The following is a 23,634-nucleotide window of genomic DNA, read 5'->3' as shown; positions in this document are numbered from 1 at the left end:
GGGAAAGAAAAAAAATCATCAAATATTGCTCAAAAGACCTAGCACTTGGATGCAAGCAAGCAGACAAACATCAAAATTTTAATCAAGAAAAACACAGCCTGGAATCCAAATTCAAAGCCACCAAAACTCTGATATACAACAGGAATATCAAATGAACAAATTTTCTAACTGTTGAGAGCAAATGGGATCTAATCTAAGAGGTTGTATTCATATACTCTTTATCAAGAATGTTACTAGCAAGCCTTTGGTAGAAAGCATGGAAGAATCATACTCTTGGAAGAATAGACATCAAACGGAGAACAGTTACTGACTGACAGGGCCGCCTATCCAATATACATCGGAAGAAAATAATAGACTTCGAAATATGAATAGATACAAAATCGGGAATGCTCAGCTGCTTCTGATCACTAACCAGTGTGGAATATGAAGTAGCTGCAATGGGAACCAACAATTACAGCCTCAGACACCATTTCATGCCTGGAACGTTGTCCCCCGAGGAATCACTATGTACAAGTATGTTCTATCTGAAGATGCGTAAACAGTGCAGTATTTCTCTTGTCGTGTAACTAAATTCCCCCAGCAGCCAGCAGAATTCTATGACAAATGACAAGGGAAATGATGAAAAAAAGAAAACCTTGCTGAGGTAAATGCAGCCTGCAGGACTTTTAAAAGGTATTTCAGCCGATACAATTACAATTTCCTCACACCAAGCGAAAACAGGTCACAAACTGTCATCACTATTCTGCTTAGTTGCCAAAACCACAGTGCAGTGAACCAATTGCCATTATATGACATCATTTTACAAACAGCTCCAATCAAAATGCTTCACTGGACAGACTGGTTTGGTCAAAGGGAGCAAAGAAGGCAGTCACCAAACAAATCTCACCTCACAATATTCCATTTAAAACCCTTTGATAATAATCGTACTGCCGTGTCCGCCATGCATCTAAGCTGCTGCTGATCAGAGAGAGCACCAAGGACACGCATTGCTGCAAGAAAGAAACACATTGTCTCATGACAACCATAGCATTCAAATGCTGTGCAGATTGATACGAATATAAAATTGCAATGTCACCTCTTCTGTCAAACTTAGATGGTATCGCTTTCTTAGGTTCTGTATTGTCCGTGGACCACCTTTAAAGCAAGGGAAACCAGAATCCTGATTCAGAAAAAGAAAAGACAAACAAGTCCATCAGTCAACAAAGCATTGGTATTGCTGACATTAGAGCACCAGAATCATAAAGCCAGACCCCTCCAAAGAAATTACATAATTTTGTTGGATTGAAAATTATGTGCTCCCTTTCTCCCTCTATCAAATAACTAAGAACAAGGAAAATTAATTGTCCTATTTCAAACTTTAGTGACCATAGATCAGCTTCGGCACTTCTCAAGCATCACTCCTCAGCCCAAATTCCCGGTTACATATTGGGGATGAGCAACCCAAACAGATTTTATTTGCTTTAACAATACCAGTGCTATTAAAGTTGAAACAGATCAGATTTGGCTGATAAGTCAGACTGAAATACTCTGTATCAGAGAAAGAAATCACAGCGGTTAAATTTCAAATCCACAATTCACATGTTGCAACAATAATCCATGGCCCGCTGTCATTTCTTCACCAATTTTGTGGGCAACAAAACAAGATTTAAAGGCTTCATGAACATCATCGAGAAATTGCCAAAAACTTAAACTATGAACCAAAACTTCAAGGAAAACTTGCAGGTTTACAGAAAGAAACTAACAAGCTCAGGTGCCACTGAGTACAAACAAATGGCATGCGTGGGAAAGAAGACTGCAGTAAAAGAAAGCTGATGAAAAACCTAATAGGAAGGGGAATGTAGATAGCCCAGGCCCAGGATACATTCTGGGTATATAAGACAGCAGATGAGCAAGGACAGGTCCAAAAACCCAAGATATCCAACCTAACCAGTCCCACAAGGTTTTGATCCCTACTCATGACCCCAGTAGTGCCATACATTAACGACCAGCCCACCTTGTACAAAGCAGGACATTCTCATGCCCAAGATCATTCTTTTCCACAAAGGGCCATCAAGTCTCACCTACATATTTATTCATCTCAGTTTTTCCATCTAACATACATAGTAAGCCCTAAAATGTGCAATCCAAGATCAGTCTTGTCAAAAGCAGTCTCATGATGTTTGTATCAGGATCATATATGGTCACACAACATATGCCATGCATAGCTTATGAAAACCACATACTGGGGGAAAAAAATGATGAAGAAAGAAAGGACCAGAACAACAGAAAACATTGGAAGGTTAATGATAGTTCAGTTATACCTGCAACATCTCAACAAGGAGAATAATACGCTCTGCATGCTTACGACATGTCAAGAAGCCTTGAATACATAAAACCTGCATTTGAAGGGCAAATGATAAGTCAATCAATCACGAGATTGAAGAGCCAAAACGGTGTAATTGGATTGAAACAGTAGAAAGTGTTATCACTACCTTAAAATAGTCAAAGAACTCGCTTGGAATTCCCTCAGCGTCAGAATCCATGACCTGGAATAAGATCCATAAGCAAAACCCAAAACCAGTTGCAGAACAATAACAAAAATGTGGACACACACACTGGCACATAAAATAGACTACCATACCTCAAGAAGTTCCCGGGTTAGTTTGAAAGGTGCGCTTTCAAAATTTACACCACCAGGAGAGTTAGAGAGCATGAAGCCAAAATCAATGTGTATAATGTGGCCATCTTCATCCATTAACAAGTTCCCATTGTGCCTGTCCTTCACCTGAGAAAAAAACAAAAAAGAAATGCATTTTTCTCACAAAGAGAATGAATGAAATAAGTAAAACATAAGGTGCAAATCATTCTGGTTATAAAAGCTAATAGTACAAGAAAATACACTCTATTTGACCAGTTGGTTTGGAGTGTTGAATATTTTTTACATGATAGTAACACCTAAATGAAGGATGCAGCTTACTCTGGAGAAAAAGCCATCTTTACAGATACACAAATATGCCATCGATTTTTCTCAAAATCTAACACTCCATCCATCCCACATTTGTCCATTTCAAAAAGGATAAAGATTTTAATATATTTTTAAATTGCAAATGGACATCTTTACATTCTCCTTGAAAAAACATTTTTTGTTAGAAAAAAATTCATTAATACAACATTAAAAAAGTAAAAAATTTTATCGTTTCCTGATATGGACGAGTATGACAGGTGAGAGGTGACTAGTAAAGACATTTGCATTTGGGACCTGCACATTCTTAAACGATAGTGAGATCAGGCACCATACCTGTAAAAGGTAGCACACAAGAGAATATCCAGCCATGCTTTCAACAAAGTTCCTCTGAAGAAATAAGATGTAGATAAATAAATAAAACCTTGGGGATATATCTTTAATGAGAAAGAAAAAGGAAAAAAGAAAATTAAATATACAGCCCAAGTCACCATTTGCTGTTAAACTATAGAAGTAAGAATTTGGGGAAGACAAAGGTTTGCAACACTGATACAAGATGCAGTCTCAAATTACAGGAACCATGATAAAACCAGAAACTACAAATATCAAAACTGGGGCTCCAATATCTATGAACAATCAATAATATGACAAATAAAAGCATTAGGCAAGAGGTTTTAATGCTATGTACAGCTTAGGCGACTGATGTTGTTAAAATGAGAAAATGTTCCAAATCACAAACAGATTTCACCATCCTTCCCAGATGAAAAAAAACCATGCTTGAGAAGGAAGCACTGCCAATAGAAGCATGATCCTATTAAACAGAAAGCTTTCACATTAATCCACAACCATTTCTAGAGTGAGAAACAACATTTGTTTTTAACTAATATGAATTCCAGTTTATGATTGATGGTACAGTATTTCGTGTTGCAAAAAAATGCCTAAAGAAGTAGTGAGAAATTGGATGCTAACTCTTCAAAATCTATAATTACTGTATTGTGTCCTCTATACTTGTAGAATCTCCTCTATGGTAGCTTTCCACCTAAAAATAAAAGATGAAGAAAGCCACCAATACATGTAGAGCCACAAAACTTCTAGGAAGAATAAGCATCTGACTAACCCACCAAAATAATGACTATGCATTTGCTAATGCATCAATGGATTTTCTTGGGGTGAATAAGCCTGTTTAACCATGGTGATAATGTCAGTGCACCACTATTTTTTAATGTTTAATACCTGTGCAAGCTTAAAACTTGGGGAGTTCTCTCCATACTTGGCAACAAAAAAGTCACGCAAACTCGTGACATTTGGATATCTGCTCTTAATAGAATGGATTGATGCCTGCAAACCAAGGCAATATCACTGAGATACCAAAGAACAGTCCTTATAAAACAAATCAAACAGAACTAATATACATAATTACCGTATCTGGAATTGTTTCAATGAGAGCTGTGTAAGATGAAGTACATAGAACTTCATAGGGACGCAACCAAAGAGGGAGACCAGCTTCTTGAAATATATCTGGCATTAAAACCTAAATATTTTAAGCTTGAACCTACTGTAGAAAAAAAAGAAACAAAATCCAACTTTTTGGAATAATTTGAACATAAGAACTTGACACAAACAAAAAAGATAACTCTGGCATCGGAGCTTATAACATTAACTGGAATGCACTTTAGGCTCAACTCATCATCTCAAAGTCAATGTGACAGCTAAGTTTAATTTGCACAAAAAAAAAGAAAAAAAGAAAAATCAAGAAGATTTAGAAGCATCAAGTTAAGCAACATGAATTTGGATGGAATATTTGATCTGACACCATTAAGAACCCATTTGAGAGTACGGTAGCTTCTGTTTTTTAGTGCTTTTCAAAAATGCATTTGCCTTGAAAAAAACATCAAATTGATGTTTGTTTTTGTGTTTTTTGATAATTTTGATGTGTTGATGTCAAAAATAATAAAAAAAATATATCTGGAAAAATAAAAACAGTTTGATGCAATTTTTAGCAAAAAACACTTTTCAAAGGCCCCTTGCACCATAATATCAAACACGCAATAAGAAGATAACAAAAAAGGTCTGTCTTGGATTCTTGAAAATATGTAAAGCAAGGGCATTTAGATGCTTCAAGTTAGGCAAAATGAATTTGGATAGAAAATTTGATCTGACAAGATTAAGAAGATAGCAAAAGAAGGCCCACTTGGATTCTTGAAAATGTGTAAATCATCAGATTTTAGCAAAGTAACCTCTTAGGTATAAACAAGGACTTCAGAAGTCCAGAATTCCCAGAAATTTTCCGTTATTCTTTTTAGTTGCTATTGATTAACTGTTCATTTAAATTGGAGAGAAGCATGGTTAATGCAGATAGTTTTAGCTATTTAGCATAGGCACAAATACAGACACATCCTACTTATATAGTTCAGGAAATTTATTGCCAATTTATATAGCATCCCTAAGAAGAAACATGCTGCTTTCAGACAAAAACCTCTGAATAGTTAGCCATGATGAATGCAACACAATCTGCAGGCACCTACCATAAAAGTGAGAAATGAGTTGCACAGCAAGATGCTCCTGCCTACAATCATCACCACTCTTCACAATAACCTGCATGAGAAACAAAATTTTTTATTAGAACAGAAGGCAATTAAACAATAGCAACTCGCAGAAATTTATTAGTATTACATGTTCACTTGGTAGCCTAAAAAGGAAAGATCAAATCAAACACTGTAGACAATTAAGCATTCTAGAAGATACATAGAACCATACAAGGATACATGTAAATACCTACACATTGTCAAGATTCTTGTAAATAAAGCTGAAAAGATGCACATAAACGAGAAGCCTCAACCACAAACAAACACACAGACACATGAAATGTGCCTGTGCTATTCAATTAACATTAACCATTTCAATTATCAGCAAAACTTGAAAGAGAAACATAGTTCCATATGCAGAACTTACAGAGCGCAGGTCCCAACCAGGTAATTTCCCATATAATGAAGCTTTGCGTATTCTCTCTTTCTTGACCTCCCAGAGTTCACCAGATAAGGCATCACTGGCCTTGGGATTGCCATCAACCTGTGGAGATTCAAAACTTTCAATTCCATCATTTTGGACTAAGAAACAGAAAACATGATTTATCAATTTTTATGAATCTTCACCTTTGGGTGTGCATCCGAGGAATCTTGACCAGCCCCTTTCAGAGGGAGTCCAGGAGGTGCTTCCCCTTTGGCTGCAGCAGCCTGCAGAAGACAGTTAAAGTTGTATCATGACCATCAAAGACAAAAACACACAATAATGGCAATCCATTCACAACAACCCACCTTTACTTCTTCCATGGCAATTGTACTAGGAACCCGACGATGCTCCTTGCGTCGTGGTGCCCCTGCATACCCTGTGTCTTCCATTCTAACTCCAGGATCTGCTGTCAACACTACCCTTACCCATTCCAAATCATTACAATGTGAAGCATTTTGATGCATACAATTGATGCCAGAATTCAATTTAGGTGCTTCAATGATAGTTGACTGGCTAGGGAATTGCTTCTCCACTGAAAGACTCACACTAACAAATTTCATTTTCATTTCTGATGAATGGGACATTGCCTGGTCAATCGCCTCAGCGGTTGATCGAGACATCCTATCACTACTATTCCGATAAACTTCCTGGGCAGTCCACAAAGGATAAGCCCAAGGAGGTGGCTTCTGCAAGAATGCATCGCCATTTGCTAGAGGAATTCCTCCTCTGGAAAGCTTTTGAGTACCAGATGTCTCCTTGCTATTACTGAAAAGGGTTTACAGGAAGAAAAATCAAGCATATGTACAGGTAAAATCATTGTTGTGAAAAAAAAAAGTTTTGTATTGTAACGCATTCCAATTGGACCCTGTGGTATTTTCCAGTGATTGAAGTCCACAACATACCTTGGCATTTCACTTTTCAATACTTCAACACAAATCAGATAAGGTGCCTTTTCCCTCGAATTCAAGAGAACAGCTTCATCTTCGGGTATATGAACAATGCGATACATCCCCTTTCCCATTGGAAAGCAAACCCCTAAAAGTATAAAGAACACTATTAAAATTATGAGCTCCTAAAACTATAAAGAGCAACAGTAAAATAATGAGAAAATACTAAATGATAAATGTACATCACTGGAGGATGCATATTAACTGGGGTTATGCGTGGAAGAAGTAAAATTAATTAGCAGTAGAAACTTCAATTTCTTGGTAGTCAAAGTTCTCATATCCAAAATCATCCATAAAGAGAACTTCAATTAAACTGAAAATACTGCTTCCTGATAGTGAACTCTTATCAGCAAAGCATAAGTTCATAACAAATTCATATACTGTCCTAATTGCAAGAATAAACATGGACTGGACCACTCACATTGGCACTTTAAACAAGGCTATAATTTTTGCAATTCAGAAATAATAGATGGAAGATGGGGGGAGAAAGAGAGTGAGGTTGCTTCCTTTTCTTTTCTCTCTCTTTTTTCTAGAGAAAAAAAGAGCACCAACATCTAGAAAAAAGATAGCAGCCCAACTTATATACCCAAATAATACTAACAATAATAATAACAATCCTCAATGATTAAAGATACATTTCCAAAGGAAAAACTTAATAAATTGGCAACACAATTTACAAAATGATCTTTCAAAGGGCTACAAAAATGTCTCCACAACACCAAACATCTTAGAGAAATGCGTACAAAATATAAACACATATAATGGGCTAAAAAAAGTAGTACATATTTTAACAGCTGCCCAGACACTTCTTCCATTATTAATGTAAAATTTGAAAGATATTTTCCAAGATCATGTGTTTTGCATCATATTTTGAAACCCTCCATTATTAATCTTTGCCACAATTTCTAAGACCACCTTTAGACAATAATACCGTCATCAAAGCTGAAGCATGTGCCAGAACAGTTAAACATGTTGTGGTTTTGAGATGGCAATCTTTCAACTAAAACCCAAAATGGTTTATACCTCCACTGTTTTGAGCCTCAGCTAAATGCATGTTGATCTCTGCAAGTGACTGAAAACACAAGGGTGAGAAAACACACTGTTTCAGAAAGCATTCAAGAGAATATCATGCACCACATGTGTGCATTAACCTGCTATTCTTTGGGTAGATTAGCATGCAGCCCACTTTTTTAGACTACTCTCACATATAAATTGAAATTTCAAAGGTTATTTCAATCATTTCAAAGTTTTAATACACAAGTTTACTTTCTTTCTTTTTTAACTAGACAATCTCTTCACGCAATGGATCTCATCTTTGCTCTTTCTCTCACCATCATTGCAGAACAATAAAACCTATTTCATCTTTGCTGCTAGATGAATATTCATCTCATAGTACTCCCATCTTTTCTGATTGATTTCAATGGTTGTATAGCAATTTGTTTAATAAAATATAAATTAAGATTGAATTGGAGATTACTTTAAGTGACAGCTTACTGCCTGATAGAACTGCTAGACCTATCGATAATTTCTTCTTCCGTAAGGCATGTATGTAAATCCTCACTGACAGTCGTTTGTAAGAGGCAGAGTTTCTGACTCAGGCCATTGTCTTCATCTTGGACTTGTTTCTTAATTTCATAGTTTCAATTCCAAGGTATTGAGATTTTTTCAAGGCTTTGTTGACTGGGGATTGGATGATAAATGGAGAACAATCAGATAAGTGTCGAGAAAGAGTGAGATTCTGTCAAATCACCCTTCTACCCTCATTTTAAAATGCAAGAAACTAAAAATCAAGGGTATTTCTTCATCCAAGAAAAGTGGGCAGCTAGCTAACCAGCCCAAAGAGTGGACAAGAAAGCAAATCCCTTATGTGTGTAATATTTGCATGCAAGAAACAGAAAGCATAGAAAAGCATTAACCTCACAAAGAGCACTTTTACGATCTTCAACAGGAAATACATCCACCAAACCATACGAAGTTTCACATAATGTCATCACAAAGTCCAATGACTCATGATAAGCCCCTTTCCGGAACAGTGCTGCAGTATTTGAAAGTGGGGGCTTTGTGTTTGATTTCTCATTCTGTTGCTTAGGTGATCCAGGATGCTTCTGCAAGATTAGAGCCCAGAAGATTTGAATGAGGAAATGCTAAGAAACTTGTAGCCAAGAACCTTTAATAAAGGCACCTCCCAACCAGCACAAATACAGGACATCAACAATAGCAAGCAGAAGGAGCCCCCTAGATACTTTTCCTAAGTAAATATGACCTTGCAAAAATCCTTATTCCCAGCTGTTTACATGATTATAATATTCTTAAGTTGAATTTCATGTACTTCATCTGTTTAATTGAAAGTTACAGCTATTACATGTTGCAACTATTTCTTTCTCCCCTTGAACACAGCTGTTCTGAAAGGTTTCCTGACTCCCACCTAATAGTGACCAATTGGCAGGTACACATCCACAAGTTCAGCTTTTGCTTAAATGGAATGCATCTTTAAATGCCCTCTCTGCATGTAACCAAAACACGCCTTGGATATAAAGGTTTCTTCATCATATTTCTCACTAACAGAATACTGCTTCTTTTGTACACTTCATGCCATATCATGAAGAATTTAGGGCTACGGGTGATGCAATAGTCTCAAAGTCTAAATGGCCACAAAAAAGGGAGTTGTAACAGATCTTACGATAGATGGACACAAACTAAAAATCATTTTATTTCTATAATCGGAATTGGGCCATCCTCATGCCCTCCTTTAATCCCTCTCATCCTTTATGCGAATGGTTCAGTCCATGTCCTTGGTGGTACCACATCAAGTGGCTTCACTAGCTAAAAGCAGCTGCACTCACAAAATTCAGTAAGTTGTTTTTCTCAAGTGAAAATCCAGTTGGCCTTTTATCAGGTACCTGAGATATGGATTATGATAAGAGATGACTGCAATGAGAAATACACGCCTCCTAAGAAGATAAGGTCCAAAAATGGAGACAGGCCTCCAGCATCACTCTAAGCTTAACTAGTCCATGGCTCCTATTGCAAGCATGATGTTGGGAGACTATCATCAAAGCATCCAAGCCCAGAAGCGATATAATGACCACAACACCCTTTAAAAATATATCAAACTTTACGGGGACCAATATGAGATCAAGTAAAATCACTTTGGGGTCTCTCAAATTTACAACTAGCATAACCAGATGAACAGAACAAACTAAACAAAGATAATGATACCATCACAAAGATTAACGGCAAAAAAGCACAAAACATAGCCCTAATATCATTTTAAAGTTCAAACTAAAAGGATATGGAGTGTGATTTTCAAGAAATCAAGAGAGGTGATTTACTTCAAACATGAAAAATCCAGTGATGATGTTTCATGCTTAAGCATATCCTCTTACACTCCCACTATCAATAAAAACAAGAAAAACTGTATACAGTCGACCAACAAATTTCAACATTTAGTGGCCCTAATCTTTCTCATAGCTTAAGCATGCAAATAAAGAGGCCAATATAACTGTGTTGCCGCAGCAGATAACTACAAGTAGAATACTTTGCCACTGCAGATAACCGCTGGTGTAAGGTATCTACATGTAATGTAAATGACACATCTTTTATTGATTAAGATCACCAGGCACTAGAATATAGCTTTAGTCATTAGATAGTAATAATTATAAAGTGTGGTTCACCGCTTTGTAACTTTAAAAGAGCAATGTGCTGCAAAGCAACAGCAAGATTTTCAGACAAACCCAACACAGCATGACAAAATGATTATCAGCATACCTCATTGTTCTTCTTAAAACTAAATAACTCAGAGTCTTCAAATGAGCGCTCACGATCTCTAAACAATTTGCGAAAAAAATTCTCAGTACCCAGGCTGCTTTCAAGCAAGCTACCACTACTGTTATTTTCATTCACAGGAGAACTTTGGACCTCTTCAGGATGCACACGAAACAGTCTTCGAAACAAAGAAAAGTCAGAAGGTTCTTCTTCCTCACCATTGACAGTCCCCTCATCAGGTTTATCAGCCCCATCTTTCTTGTCCTCAAACTTATCCTTGAACAACTTCCAGAAGAACCCCTCTTTTTCATCATCCTCTGCAGATTTTGAACCTTTCTCTTCAAGCTTCAACCTTTCTTCATCCTCGTTCTGATCATTTCCATCTTTCTTGTCTTCAAACTTCTCCTTAAAAAACCTCTTAAGGAACCCCTCTTTTTCATCGTCTTCAGCAGATTTAGAAACCAGCTTTTCATCACCATCACTCTTACTATCACGAAACAGTTTCTTGAAAAAGCCATCGGAGCTTGACATTACTTCCTCATCCTCGACTCTACTATTGTCCCTGAGAAGCCTCTTGAAAAACCCATCTGAGCTGGACGTCAACTCCTCATCCTCGCTTTTAATGCTATCTCTAAGCCTCTTGAAAAAACCATCTGAACTTGTTGTCAACTCCTCATCCTCGCGTCTACTACTATCCCTCAAAAGTCTCTTGAAAAATCCATCCTTTCCACCCTCATCCTCATCTTTATCAACTGATTTCCTAAACAACAAAGCATCTCTAGCCTTAGTATCATCTTTATCAACTGACTTCCTAAACAATAAAGCATCTCTAGCCTTTGTATCATCTTTATCAACTGACTTCCTAAACAACAAAGCATCTCTAAACTTTGGACCAGGAATAAACTTCTTAAAAATCTTATTCTCATCCGGTGACAACTGACTCCCAGTCCCATCCTCCTGCAAACTATTCCCCGATAATTGCGTAGACTTCTGTAGAGGTGGAGAAGAAGTCAATGACAACAACTTCTGTTTTGATGACAAGATTCTATTCAAAACCTGATTCTTACTCCCAGGACTCGAAGACTCATTCCGTGGCCTCAACAATGGCGGCCACTCTCCCATCAAAGTGGCAGCAATCTGACACTTCTCCTGAATCCTACTAATCCCATCATTATCATCCGAATCCTCAAGCTCCGCCAACAAAAACCAATGCACTTTCAAAGCTATTAACAACGACTTAGAACACATATCAATAACAAACCTATCAAGTGACGGACTTGGCTTATGTATCATCATATAACAAATTTGAAACAAATAACTCTCAATACCCGATAAGGGCAATGTATACATTCTATTACACAGATAATCCCGAACCCCGGCATGATCGTGCTTGTATAGATAACTAACTGCAATCCACTCACAAAAGAAAGATGAGTCAAAGAACCTAATCAACCACCCACTCTCACCTGACTCACTAGTTAAAGGAGTCGTCCTCGAGGTAATCTCTCGCGGAGAATCATCCGATTCTCCGCGAGTTAATCCTAATAGCCTCACCATTGTCTATCTACCATCATAAAACTATATATATCTCTCTCCAAATCAGATCATTAAAGGAAACCCTGCTACAAACACAAAATTTAAAAATTCCAATGTTAAACCCTAGAAGTGACCAAAAACCTCGATCCGAAACCCTAATATTCTTCTCCTCCTAGTGGTTTCACTGATTCGAAATTGAAATGCCTCACTGAGACAAGCAATCGAAATCAAAGCAGGAAAAAAAAAAAAGCTAAGTCGGAGGCAGGCAACAGGTGAGGCAAATAACCGAGAGAAATCGAAAAAAATTTCTGTTTGGTTGTCGAGAAAATTAAAAAGATGGATGATCGGGAAAATGAGAGAATTTTGAATTTTTCACCAACGGAAAAGAAAATGTAAAAAAGAGAGAGAGGTCGTCGGTTGTTGTGATTTTAATCGGATTTTGAGAAGGAACGACGTGTCGTTACTGGTGTTGGCAATGGTGATGGTGGTGGGGCAAGGTGGTTGTTGTTGTTGTTGCAGAGAGGGGGGGGGGGCAGGAGAGGTAATTTTCTTTTTCTTTTTAATTTAGAAAATTTGAATTTTGATTTTTCTTATATTTTTTTTAATGTCTGAGGATTTGGGTTTTACTAAAGTGCGCTGATGGAGTGGGAGCACTTTAAGAGGCGGATTTATCATTTATTATCATCATTAATAATTCATTATGATTAACTAATTAGTGTTTTATTTTGCGTTGTTTTCCCTCCAAGCTTAACGGATGTGCAGTTGATGAGATAAGGAAAAAAAATAAAAAAAGGAGTTTTCTAATAAAAAAAAATAGAAAAGGGAAAGGGAAATATGTGAAAAGAAAAAAAAACATTGGAGAGATTAAAATATGGTTTGTAATGAGTTTGTTTTTATTCTTCATGTGTCAATCAACTCTCAATTTTTTTTTTCCGAAACTCTTTTAGATTGTTCATAGAGAAAGTTTTCTTTGAAGAAAAAGAAATAAATTGGGGTTCTCCATGATTAAATTTTGGGTTAATTGGGGATGCTTGTGAAGACTGAGTTTTAGCGGTGTGGATCAGGATGGTGAAAGTTAGCATAAAATGATATTGATTATTAATGTGAGATGATAGTAGTTGTTTTTTAAAGTATTTTTTGTTTTAAAATATATTAAAATAATTTTTTTTATTTTTTAAAATTTATTTTTGACATCAACACATCAAAAATATCCAAAACTATTAAAATATTAATTTAAAACAATTTCTTTTTAATTTTAATAAAAAATAAGTTGGAAGCTCAAAACTAATCAGAATTTAAAAATATAGCTTGTAATGATATGTACACATGACAATTATACATCCAAATCTCAACAACTAAAGGCTGAGATTATAATTATACATCCAAATCTCAACAACTAAAAGCAAATTAAACTCTTTAAAAAAAGAGTTTAATTTGCTTTTAAAATAGTTGAAAACAATATTATAATAATTTTTTAAAGTATTTTTTTACAATTTAATGTGTTAATTTTAAAAATAAAAAAATCTAAAAAAAATAATAATTTTAATATATTTTCAAATAAAAAATATTTTTAAAACACTACTTATATTGTATTATTAAACATATAATAAATATTACTTCCAATATTTATAAATATACTTCTTCTTGGCTTCTAAGGCTGTGGTGCGAGGATAGGTGGGGTTTTTTTAGTGTTTGAGATAATGATAAATGTTGTTTTTTTAATTTATTTTTTTATTTAAAAATATATGAAAATAATATATTTTAATTTTTAAAATTTATTTTTAACATCAATTTATTAAAAAATATAAAAACATAAAAAAAAAAAATTTCTTTTAAAACACGATCCAACTACAGCTATTAATTTATTTGAATATCAAGATTCAACTCCCATTTATAATTGGATTAATAACCTTAAATCCTTAATACATGCCATGTTAGCATCGCTAATCCCGTTAATCGGTTCGAACCGGAGATGGTGGCTAAAGGAATCTATTGACATGCCACTCTGTATTAGGGTTGACAGTGAATATTAAGGCTAGTTTTGGTATTATACATACTTGTATTTGAATTCAAAACTATTATTTATACTCCACTCAGTATACCGTAGGTATAATGAATTAATCTTGTATATCCAAACCTAAATTAATCGAATCTTAGTTCTTCATTTAGATACTACTCATTAATTATCTTAATACATAGATAATAAAGATAATGACACAAATATGTTTTTCATCAACTTTATTGAATAAATATATATAGCATACAAACTAGTTATGTGACTTTTCATCAACATGACTGCACACAGGAATGATTAGCAGCCAAGAGAGGGTAGACTAGACCTGGAAGAACAAGAGGTTGGGGTTTATGTCCTGTGGAATCTTACGCTGGGAAGGGAATTTGGGAAGGAGATTTGCAATCTGTGTAGCCCTTATCAGATATGATTCAAACTTATTAATATTGTCCTTGTTTTCTTCAACCACTAGGTCTTTAAATTCCCTTTTTTTGAAAGTCCAACTACCAGTTTTCCAGTTGAAGTGATACAATGGGAGAAATCGATGGCCGTAAATGGCTAAAAACTCAATTGCCGTAAGAATGAACTCAAATTCCTCGTTGAACATGTAGTAGGGGAAGCTAAGTCTTGTCCATCCTGGCTTCACTCCAGCATAACCCTGCAATTAAAGCATAAAAGTAATGGCATCGAACTTTGCTATTTACTTGCAGCGGCAATTCGTGAATCTCAGGACCATAAATATATTTTAAAAAAAACCATTCACCTTTTCTATGGCAGATCTGATGGCTAGGGTGCTAGGCTCATTGACATGGAGCAGATTGTGACCATAAGGTCCAGCACAAGCACAGCCACCTCGAGCTTGAATACCAAATACATCGTTAAGGAGTGCTGCTATAAAAGGTCCATGAAGAGGTTTGCCTCTTCTCTTCCCTGTCTCTCTCCACATATAAAGAACCTCGTCATTGACGTCTTTGTTATCAGTTCCATCACAGTACTCATGTATCATGCCAGTCGAGGAAGAGTTTGTAGTAGAGTATATGAGAAAGGACACTATAGCTTGTCGCTTGGCAGTTGTGTTACCTAAAACCCATATATTTTTGTTTGGAAGGAGCCTGTTTAGTGCCTTTTCTATGTAAATATCCTCTTGTTTTCTAATTACTTGGTAGCTAATATATTCTTTAATCCAGAAAGCCAATGATGCTCTGATGGTTTGGATTATTTGAGGAGTTCCTCCACTCTCTCTCTCCTCTATATCATTCAAGTACAGTGTATCCTGCATTTGATCATGTAGAAACATTAATTTGAGTTAAAATCTGAGCTAAGGTTAGCTCACTGACATGGAACAAATAAAAGAATATATATATATAAGGTATACCTTTTCACTGAAACCATTTACGTAGTTAACTGTTCCACCTCCACAAGTTGACGGAGCAGAAGATCCCAATTGATAAAGGGCTTTGCTCATCAAAAGTATTCCTGGCGATCCAGGCCCCCCAAGAAATTTGTGTGGGCTAAGAAAAATACCATCATAACCATCAACCTCTCCGGATCTCATGTTAATTTTCACATATGGGCCGCTACATTAAGAAAAAAGGACGAATATATGACCAAGAAGCCAACACTTAAGGATGCAATGAATAAAATTAAAATCTATAGGTGCATGTCATGTCATGCATAGAAAGTTGAAATTAATTAATTAATTATTTCATTCATGAATAAAAATTGAGAAGGAAAAACAAGAATAAATTTTGTGTTACCTTGCAGCAAAATCAAAACAAGCAAATCCACCATATTGATGAAGAAGTTGAGAAATTCCTCGAGTGTCCGAGTAAATCCCTGTCACATTACTACTTGCAGAGAAAGAGCCCAAAATTGGCCTGTTTGCATGTCTATACGTTTCAAGTCGTCGTCTTAGATCTTCAATGTCTATCAAACCATTGTCATCCAAACCTATCTCTATCACTTCAGCTAAGCTTTGCCTCCATGAGAGGAGATTCGAGTGATGCTCATAAGGACCGACAAAAACTACCCATCTCTCTTCATTACTCAGGCATTTTATTAGCCTCTCTCTAAAAGTTGATGGCACGGCGATCCCAATTACTTCTTGTAATCTTTTAATAGCTGCGGTTGTGCCCGAGCCACAAAACATGATTGCATCATTTTGTCCACCACCCAAGCATTTCTTGATATATTCAGCAGCTTCATGCAACATTTTTGTGGTCCGATGCCCCACATGACTGTCACTAGTATGTGTATTCCCTGCACGTTAATCCCTAAAAGTTAACAACTCCGAAGAAAATTAATTTATACTGAGACGATAGTTGTAAGGTTGCAGAGTATGGATCACTACATATTTAATTTATTTAAATTAATGGTAGAATTCCAATTGCTATTAAATTATATATATGTACATCAATTTAATTCAAAACCAAACCGGTGACATTAATTTGGATGATATATCAGAAGATAGAGTTGTGTCACAAAAAAAAATAAGAAAAAAAAAATAGCCGACAACATCATTAATTACTAACAGAAGATAGAGTTGTGTCATAAAAAAAAGTGAGAAAAGATTAGTCCAAGTCAAATGATAGTTGCAGGAAAACAAGTAAATGATCCAAATCACCTGATGGGAATTAACTTTTCTTTTTATTGGACAAAATTTCAAGTCAAACAATGCCTTAATTCATATTCTTGAAAGTCTTGCGTATTCCAAAAGGGTTATGGAGGTTAATTTTAAGTGTGAGTGCTACCCTTGCTAGCTAACTTGAAAAGGGAAAGAAGGAAAAAAACAATGAAGTCTAGCTATAAAATAAAATGAAGCAAGCAAAACAATAATAAGTTACCGTAAAAGGGAAGAACATTGTTGATGATAAAATTCTCAATATAGCGAAGAGATCGGCCGGAGGCCGTATGATCAGCATAGGTGAGTCTTCTTCTACCAAATGGAGAATCAAACTCTACATCATCGCCAACAATTTGAGAGCGCAACCATGCCAGCTTTTTTTCAGTGGAGTTACTCTTTGGGACACCAATCTCTAGTGTTCTAAAGGATTCGGAGGAACCACAAAGATGTTCAATGGATGACGATATTGAAGAAGATGAAGAACTACAGCTAATTGTTGTGACCGAGGGCGAGTTGTTTTCCAAAACGGTAGAAGTTCTAGTGTCTTTTGAGGTCGTAACTTGAGCCCTAGGGGTGGTCTCTCTCAACATGGATTGCTCTAGTTCCTTTCCCATGTTACAGAACTAGCTAGAAGGAGATGATGATGATAAATGAATGATTTATTTATTTGGATAAGCTTAGGAGATGAGTATATATATATATATATATATATATATATATATATATATAGAGAAATATTCTCCTGTGGCAAAATTTAAATAGTGACAACTCTTCAATTCAAGTGGCTTGTATGTCAATACACACATGTGGCCAGCCCCCAGTCTATGACCGACGTCTATGTTTTGCTACATGTTAATGCATGTGGTAAGATATAGTACAAAAATAGGAGAATAAGGGTTTTTAATTTCTAGAAAACTTTGAAATAAAATTCCTTGAATAACTCTCAGAACAATAATAATAATAATCTTATATTTATATCAAAATTTATATTTACATTTATATTTATTCATAAAGTCAAAGAAGGAAGTAGATAAATATAAATGCTTAACCACCCATTTAATGATTGGTTTTGGTATATGAAAATTAATCTTTATTAATACATTTAATGCTTAACTACCTAACCAATTAATACACAAGCTGAGCTGGGGGAGAAGATCTCAACTGATTCAGAGCTTTGATCATCAGAGATGTTCTTGACGATCCAGCCCCGTAAAGAAAACCACGTGTTTAGCCCTTATCAGATATGATTCAAACTTATTAATATTGTCCTTGTTTTCTTCAACCACTAGGTCTTTAAATTCCCTTTTTTTGAAAGTCCAACTACCGGTTTTCCAGTTGAAGTGATACAATGGGAGAAATCGATGGCCGTAAATGGCTAAAAACTCGATCGCCTGTCAGAGCTCCGGTTAACAGAGATATTCCTGACGATCCAGCCCCATTAAGAAAACTATATGGCTTAGAAAAATAGCCCGCCATCAATTTCTCTGGACCTCATGTCATTTTCCAAAGGTGGCCTGTCTGCATATTTATGACTCAAGTTGCGGTCATAGATCGATAATGTCCATCAAGTTGTTTTTGTCTAGTCAACAGTGGAGCCAAGAATTTTAAAATGAACAAATGCTTAATATTATATATTATATAAACATGGGTTATGTATAAAAAAATCAATTTAAAATTATACACTAACTCATATCAAACAAAATTAATTTATAAATACTCAAGTTGCCATCATAGATCGACAATGTCTATCAAGTCATTTTCGTATAATCAATGGTGGAGCCAAGAATTTTAAAATGAATAGGCAAATTATTAATAAATACTTGATATTATATACATGTGTTATATATAGAGAAATCAATTTGAAATATATGTACTAACTCATGTCAAACAAAATTAATTTATGAATATTTTTAAAATGAAAAAACTTACACTATAATTGTTCTTTTCAAGTTTTTATATTTTAAAATTGCTTCATAATGACTTCATTCTTAATTTCATTAAAGATATTCTTTTTCAATATATATAATCAAACTTTCATTCATCTATTTCTAAATCTTTCAGGGATTAGTGAAGTTATTAGCAACAATTCTTTGTTGACTTGTTGTTTTATACAAGTGGGTTAAATATAAATATTCAACAATTCTAGTGTTTTTTTATTTTATACATACATATATATATATATATATATGCGCGTGCTTTATTCACACTGTTATTAATTTTTTTATGAGATAATTATATATATATTCTACAATTATATTAAATATTTTTTTAATTTTTCTATGTAAGATATTCACCTCAAATATCTTTTTACATTTTTTTTCTAAGTTAAACTAGCTCAATTCATGTGACTCGTAACCTAACTCTTTAGAACCTCGAACCGGGTTTATAAACTATACCAAGTTGCTTCAAGCAACCAAGCTGATCAACTCATTTCTCCAACTGAAAACAACCAATTAAGGTGAATGTTAATGCTCAAGAAAATGGTTTGGACTCTTTCAAACTTGTGACCAGTACTTGAAGAAAATAAGCAACCACGCGCTCTAGTAAAAAAAAAAAAAAAAAAAGTTTATCCATTTTGTCGTGCAAAAATCTTGCCTTCTCTTCTCTGTGAATTAATGCCGCGTCAAGTGTGTTAGACACCACCTTGCGAGTTGCTATCTAAAGGGAAGCAACGAGTCCCGTTGTAAGGATTTAAAAGGTGACCAACCACTCTTGCATGAAAAAGTGACGAAGGACAGTGCCAATAATCGATTAAAAGTAAACGGAAAACAAAAACAAACAAAAAAAACCAGCAGAGGAAATGGAAAACCAGGAACATGCAATGGCGCCTATGGTTTTGCTCTCAACAAATCAATACCATACCTCACAGCCTGATTTTAAGGTAGATCAAAAAACTACGGAAATCATGTAAATTGTAATAAAGAATTAATATTCTAGGTATAATATTTTTTTTAAAAAATCAAAATTTAGAAGATTTCTCACTAATATTTTGTTTGAATTGATATTGGAAATCAGATAATTAAACGACTTGTAATTTACGACAACATAGCTATTAAAGTATAATTCAAAACCGAAAAATATTAGTTCTTCAGGTAATAAATCATTTAACAACTCTAGATCTATCTAACAGAATTTTAGAAATTCTTGAATATTTTTGTTTTATTATTTTCACTGCGTGTATGATATTTAAAACCAACATATTTGTTTACCACTAACATTTTTATTGATGGCTACTTTCATAATTGTCTGTATTCTACCACTGATCAGTATATATACTTCCTGCCAAAAAGAATATAACATCTTACACTATACTAGCACTTGGTTGGAAGAAGTATTATGCTTAGATAGTAGCTTGTCCACATGAATCTAGTTTGTATTTTGACCTCTATTATTGCTTCAGGCTGACCGAACGTTTCACCAATGGAAATTCTTTTGCTCGAGTGCGCGCCCAAGTAAAATTTATGTTTTATGCATTGTGCAAGGAGGTGAAATGTCACAATTAAGGAAGGGATTTCGTGAATGATTAAAAGCACCATTATTATAAATCATTCAATTGGTTGGGTTGAGTAATTTAATGATATATCAACTTAAGATTTGACTCATCGAATCAAAATCTAACTGAAATCCAATTTAGATTTAAAAAAATAAATAAAAAAGATATTATTTAATTCTTTTTTTATAAAATTTGTTTTTGAAACAATATTATACTATATTAATACAGGTTAAATTGAGTTAGTTCTGAGTTAATTTAGAATAATCATAGGCTATGCCAAGTTTAATAACTATTTAAAACAAGAAAGAGAAATAAAGGAAGACTACTTATACCCATATAAAGAAATACAAATATTCACAAGATTCCCGTCTTTTGTAAAATTACATCCCACAGGACTAAACTAATCAACATGACTGCACACAGGAATGATTAGCAGCCAAGAGAGGGTAGACTAGACCTGGAAGAACAAGAGGTTGGGGTTTATGTCCTGTGGAATCTTACGCTGGGAAGGGAATTTGGGAAGGAGTTTTACAATCTGTTTAGCCCTTATCAGATATGATTCAAACTTGTTAATATTGTCCTTGTTTTCTTCAACCACTAGGTCTTTAAATTCCCTTTTTTTGAAAGTCCAACTACCAGTTTTCCAGTTGAAGTGATACAATGGGAGAAATCGATGGCCGTAAATGGCTAAAAACTCAATTGCCGTAAGAATGAACTCAAATTCCTCGTTGAACATGTAGTAGGGGAAGCTAAGTCTTGTCCATCCTGGCTTCACTCCAGCATAACCCTGCAATTAAAGCATAAATTAAAAGTAATGGCATCGAACTTTGCTATTTACTTGCAGCGGCAATTCGTGAATCTCAGGAACATAAATATATTTTAAAAAAAAGCATTCACCTTTTCTATGGCAGATCTGATGGCTAGGGTGCTAGGCTCGTTGACATGGAGCAGATTATGACCATAAGGTCCAGCACAAGCACAGCCACCTCGAGCTTGAATACCAAATACATCGTTAAGGAGTGCTGCTATAAAAGGTCCGTGGAGAGGTTTGCCTCTTCTCTTCCCTGTCTCTCTCCACATATAAAGAACCTCATCATTGACGTCTTTGTTATCAGTTCCATCACGCTCATGTATCATGCCAGTCGATGAAGAGTTCGAGGTAGAGTATATGAGAAAGGACAGTATAGCTTGTCGCCTGGCAGTCGTGTTACCTAAAACCCATATATTTTTATTTGGGAGGAGCCTGTTTAGTGCCTTTTCTATGTAAATATCCTCTTGTTCTTTAATTACTTGGTGGCTAATATATTCTTTAACCCAGAAAGCCAACGATGCTCTGATGGTTTGGATTATTTGAGGAGTTCCTCCACTCTCTCTCTCCTCTATATCATTCAAGTACAGTGTATCCTGCATTTGATCATGTAGAAATATTAATTTTAGTTAAAATCTGAGCTAGGGTTTGCTCACTGACTTTGAGAAAATAGAAGAATATATAGGGCATGCCTTTTCACTGAAACCATTTACATAGTTAACAGTTCCACCTCCACAAGTTGAGGGAGCAGAAGATCGCAATTGATAAAGGGCTTTTCTCATCAAAAGTATTCCTGGCGATCCAGGCCCCCCAAGAAATTTGTGTGGGCTAAGGAAAATAGCATCATAACCATCAAACTTTCCAGATCTCATGTCAATTTTCTCATATGGGCCGCTACATTCAGATACAATAAATAAAATTAAAATTATGCACGTCATGCATAGATGATTGAAATTAATTTATTGATTATTTTATCGATAAATAAAAAATAATAATAATAAAAAAGAATAAATTTTGTGTTACCTTGCAGCAAAATCAAAACAAGCAAATCCACCATATTGATGAAGAAGTTGAGAAATTCCTCGAGTATCTGAGGAAATCCCTGTCACATTACTACTCGCAGAGAAAGAGCCTAAAATTGGCCTGTTTGCATGTCTATACGTTTCAAGTCGTCGTCTTAGATCTTCAATGTCTATCAAGCCATTGTCATCTAAACCTATCTCTATCACTTCAGCTAAGCTTTGCCTCCATGAGAGGAGATTCGAGTGGTGCTCATAAGGACCGACAAAAACTACCCATCTCTCTTCATTACTCAGGCATTTTATCAGCCTCTCTCTCAAAGTTGATGGCACGGCGATCCCAATTACTTCTTGTAATCTTTTAATAGCCGCGGTTGTGCCCGACCCACAAAACATGATTGCATCATTTTGTCTACCACCCAAGCATTTCTTGATATATTCAGCAGCTTCATGCAACATTTTTGTGGTCCGATGCCCCACATGACTGTCACTAGTGTGTGTATTACCTGTACGCGTTAATTCTTAAAAGTTAAGACCTCCGAAGAAAATTAATTTATACTGGGTCATAAAAAAATAGCCGGCAACATTTTTGCTCACGAAAGATAGAGTTGTGTCATAAAAAAAGTAAGAAAAGACGAGCCCAGGTCAAGTGTGATTTGTTTAATTCAAATAGTTGCAAGGAAACAAACAAATGATATACATCACTTGATTTGAATTTACTTTTTTATAGGACAAAAGTCAAGTCAAACAATGCCTTAATTCATATTCTTAAAAGTCGTGCATGTTCCGAAAGGGTCATGGAAGGTTTAGGTTTCAAGTGTGAGTGGTACCCTTGATAACTTGACAATGGAAAAAAGTAAAAAACTATGAAGTCTAGCTATAAAATAAAATGAAGCAAGCAAAACAATAATAAGTTACCGTAAAAGGGAAGAACATTCTTGATGATGAAATTCTCTATATAGCGAAGAGATCGGCCGGAGGCAGTATGATCGGCATAGGTGAGTCTTCTTCTACCAAATGGAGAATCAAACTCTACATCATCGCCAACAATTTGAGAGCGCAACCATGCCAGCCTTCTTTCAGTGGAGTTACCCTTTGTGCCACCATTATTTAGAGTTCTAAAGGATTCAGAGGAACCACAAAGATGTTCAATAGATGACGATATTAAAGAAGATGAAGAACCACAGCTAAGTGTTGTGACCGACGGTGAGTTGTTTTCCAAAACGGTAGAAGTTCGAGTATTTTTTAAGGTCATAACTTGAGCTCTATGGGTGGTCTCTCTCAACATGGATTGCTCTAGTTCCTTTCCCATGTTACAGAACTAGCTTGAAGGAGATGATGATGATGATGATAAATGAATGGTTTATTTGGAGAAGCTTAGGAGATGAGTATTTATTTATAGAGAAATATTCTCCTGTGGCAAAATTTAACTAGTGACAACTCTTCAATTCAAGTGGCTTGTATGTCAATATACACATGTAG

At 35.3% G+C, this 23,634-nt stretch overlaps 3 protein-coding genes across 5 annotated transcripts; all 3 read right to left on the bottom strand.

Annotated features, from left to right (window-relative positions):
- Positions 1-61: 61 nt before the first annotated feature.
- On the bottom strand, positions 62-12,736 carry LOC7486088 (phosphatidylinositol 4-kinase beta 1). 3 transcript variants are annotated; one of them, XM_024605145.2, is made up of 16 exons: positions 10,666-12,734; positions 8,814-9,002; positions 7,921-7,969; positions 6,853-6,985; positions 6,256-6,715; positions 6,094-6,174; positions 5,894-6,010; positions 5,467-5,536; positions 4,362-4,459; positions 4,175-4,279; positions 3,278-3,331; positions 2,621-2,764; positions 2,472-2,525; positions 2,301-2,375; positions 1,076-1,159; positions 62-989 (listed from the first exon to the last, which is right to left on the bottom strand). In XM_024605145.2, the coding sequence occupies exons 1-16, from the start codon at positions 12,217-12,219 to the stop codon at positions 888-890; spliced, it is 3,369 nt and encodes a 1,122-aa protein (XP_024460913.1). In that variant the 5' UTR covers positions 12,220-12,734; the 3' UTR covers positions 62-887. The 3 variants fall into 3 exon arrangements, 1 of the variants encoding a protein (XP_024460913.1); XR_002982830.2 differs by lacking the exons at positions 62-989; positions 1,076-1,159; positions 2,301-2,375; ... (1 more) ...; positions 2,621-2,764; positions 3,278-3,331 and having other exon boundaries at positions 4,362-4,496; positions 10,666-12,736; XR_002982831.2 differs by lacking the exons at positions 62-989; positions 1,076-1,159; positions 2,301-2,375; ... (1 more) ...; positions 2,621-2,764; positions 3,278-3,331 and having other exon boundaries at positions 4,362-4,472; positions 10,666-12,736.
- A 1,683-nt stretch (positions 12,737-14,419) lies between these two features.
- LOC7486089 (uncharacterized) lies at positions 14,420-17,499 on the bottom strand. Its single transcript, XM_052454364.1, has 5 exons — positions 17,053-17,499; positions 15,967-16,468; positions 15,585-15,786; positions 14,973-15,482; positions 14,420-14,867 (listed from the first exon to the last, which is right to left on the bottom strand). The coding sequence occupies exons 1-5, from the start codon at positions 17,444-17,446 to the stop codon at positions 14,532-14,534; spliced, it is 1,944 nt and encodes a 647-aa protein (XP_052310324.1). The 5' UTR covers positions 17,447-17,499; the 3' UTR covers positions 14,420-14,531.
- A 3,138-nt stretch (positions 17,500-20,637) lies between these two features.
- LOC112328202 (uncharacterized) lies at positions 20,638-23,529 on the bottom strand. Its single transcript, XM_024605340.2, has 5 exons — positions 23,071-23,529; positions 22,157-22,658; positions 21,826-22,027; positions 21,223-21,729; positions 20,638-21,112 (listed from the first exon to the last, which is right to left on the bottom strand). The coding sequence occupies exons 1-5, from the start codon at positions 23,462-23,464 to the stop codon at positions 20,777-20,779; spliced, it is 1,941 nt and encodes a 646-aa protein (XP_024461108.2). The 5' UTR covers positions 23,465-23,529; the 3' UTR covers positions 20,638-20,776.
- Between the last annotated feature and the right edge of the window lie 105 nt (positions 23,530-23,634).

Source organism: Populus trichocarpa, chromosome 7 (genome assembly GCF_000002775.5).
Source record: "Populus trichocarpa isolate Nisqually-1 chromosome 7, P.trichocarpa_v4.1, whole genome shotgun sequence".
In the NCBI taxonomy this organism is placed as follows: Eukaryota; Viridiplantae; Streptophyta; class Magnoliopsida; order Malpighiales; family Salicaceae; genus Populus; species Populus trichocarpa.
This window is presented reverse-complemented; position numbering and strand designations above follow the sequence as displayed.